This window comes from Salvelinus sp. IW2-2015, unplaced genomic scaffold (genome assembly GCF_002910315.2).
Source record: "Salvelinus sp. IW2-2015 unplaced genomic scaffold, ASM291031v2 Un_scaffold4072, whole genome shotgun sequence".
Lineage (NCBI taxonomy): Eukaryota > Metazoa > Chordata > Actinopteri > Salmoniformes > Salmonidae > Salvelinus > Salvelinus sp. IW2-2015.
The window spans coordinates 5,001-6,130 of record NW_019945344.1 but is presented as its reverse complement, the minus strand read 5'-3'; the positions used below and the strand labels follow the sequence as shown (position 1 = coordinate 6,130).

The 1,130-nt window shown below is 46.4% G+C and overlaps 1 protein-coding gene across 1 annotated transcript in view; it reads right to left on the bottom strand.

Annotated features, from left to right (window-relative positions):
- LOC112076836 (deleted in lung and esophageal cancer protein 1-like) overlaps positions 1 to 1,130 on the bottom strand; it is a 20,490-nt gene that overhangs the window by 14,580 nt on the left and 4,780 nt on the right. The window contains exons 6-7 of the mRNA XM_024143499.2: positions 951 to 1,130; positions 464 to 598 (exon numbers count right to left, since the gene is read on the bottom strand). The exon at positions 951 to 1,130 is cut by the window's right edge and continues 35 nt beyond it. Of these exons, the coding sequence (XP_023999267.2) occupies positions 464 to 598; positions 951 to 1,130 (315 nt within the window). The remainder of the gene's footprint in view (positions 1 to 463; positions 599 to 950) is intronic.

The window sequence follows — 1,130 nt, the reverse complement described above, 5'->3', positions numbered from 1 at the left end:
AGATCAGTTAGTCGGCAATCGCCTGCACTGTTGGCTGCAATGTCAAACAAGCCCTCCCTCTGCTGTGAGTGATTGCAGTATGGGTAAGTATGCTATACGTACTATCTGCTGTGGAGTGATGCAGTATGGGTAGTATGCTATACGTACTATCTGCTGTGGAGTGATGCAGTATGGGTAGTATGCTATACGTACTATCTGCTGTGGAGTGATGCAGTATGGGTAGTATGCTATACGTACTATCGCTGTGGAGTGATGCAGTATGGGTAGTATGCTATACGTACTATCTGCTGTGAGTGGATGCAGTATGGTAGTATGCTATACGTTACTATCTGCTGTGGAGTGATGCAGTATGGGAGTATGCTATATGTACTATCTGCTGTGGATGATGCATTATGGTAGCGTAGTATGCTATACGTACTATCTGCTGTGGAGTGATGCAGTATGGGTAGTATGCTATACGTACTATCTGCTGTGGAGTGATGCAGTATGGGTAGTCGGAGGCGTTGCCTTCATGCGGCCTGATGAAGACAGAGAAGAGCCTCTTCTGAGGAGGCGCAGAGTGGAGAGCTCCTTTCTCCTCCTCCTCCTCCTCAAGGTCCTACAGGTGAGAAGGAACAACCATTGATACATGCTTGTGTAATGATATCCGCAGCCACATCATCACAACAGAATGCTTATCACAGTAACAACATTATACATGATGTGATAATGTAAAACCCATACTTGTGGCACATTGTACATGATGTGATAATGTAAAACCCATACTTGTGGCACATTATACATGATGTGATAATGTAAAACCCATACTTGTGGCACATTATACATGATGTGATAATGTAAAACCCATACTTGTGGCACATTGTACATGTTGTCATCATGTTGATCCCATACTTGTTTTGGTAGAAATAAGTTGTCATGTCTATGAAGGACAGGTGTCTCCATCCACTCACAGACTTGCTCTTGAGGGAGGAGCTTGTTCCCTCAGTGCTGGGTGTTTGGCTCCGGTCCCAAGTGGGCGGAGTATCATTAGACATGGCCCCGCCCCCGACCACCTCATTGCCGTCTGCGTCCTTCAGGGGAAAGGCGTCTCCGTAGGCAACCACCACATCCAGCAGCTTCCTGTCCTCCTG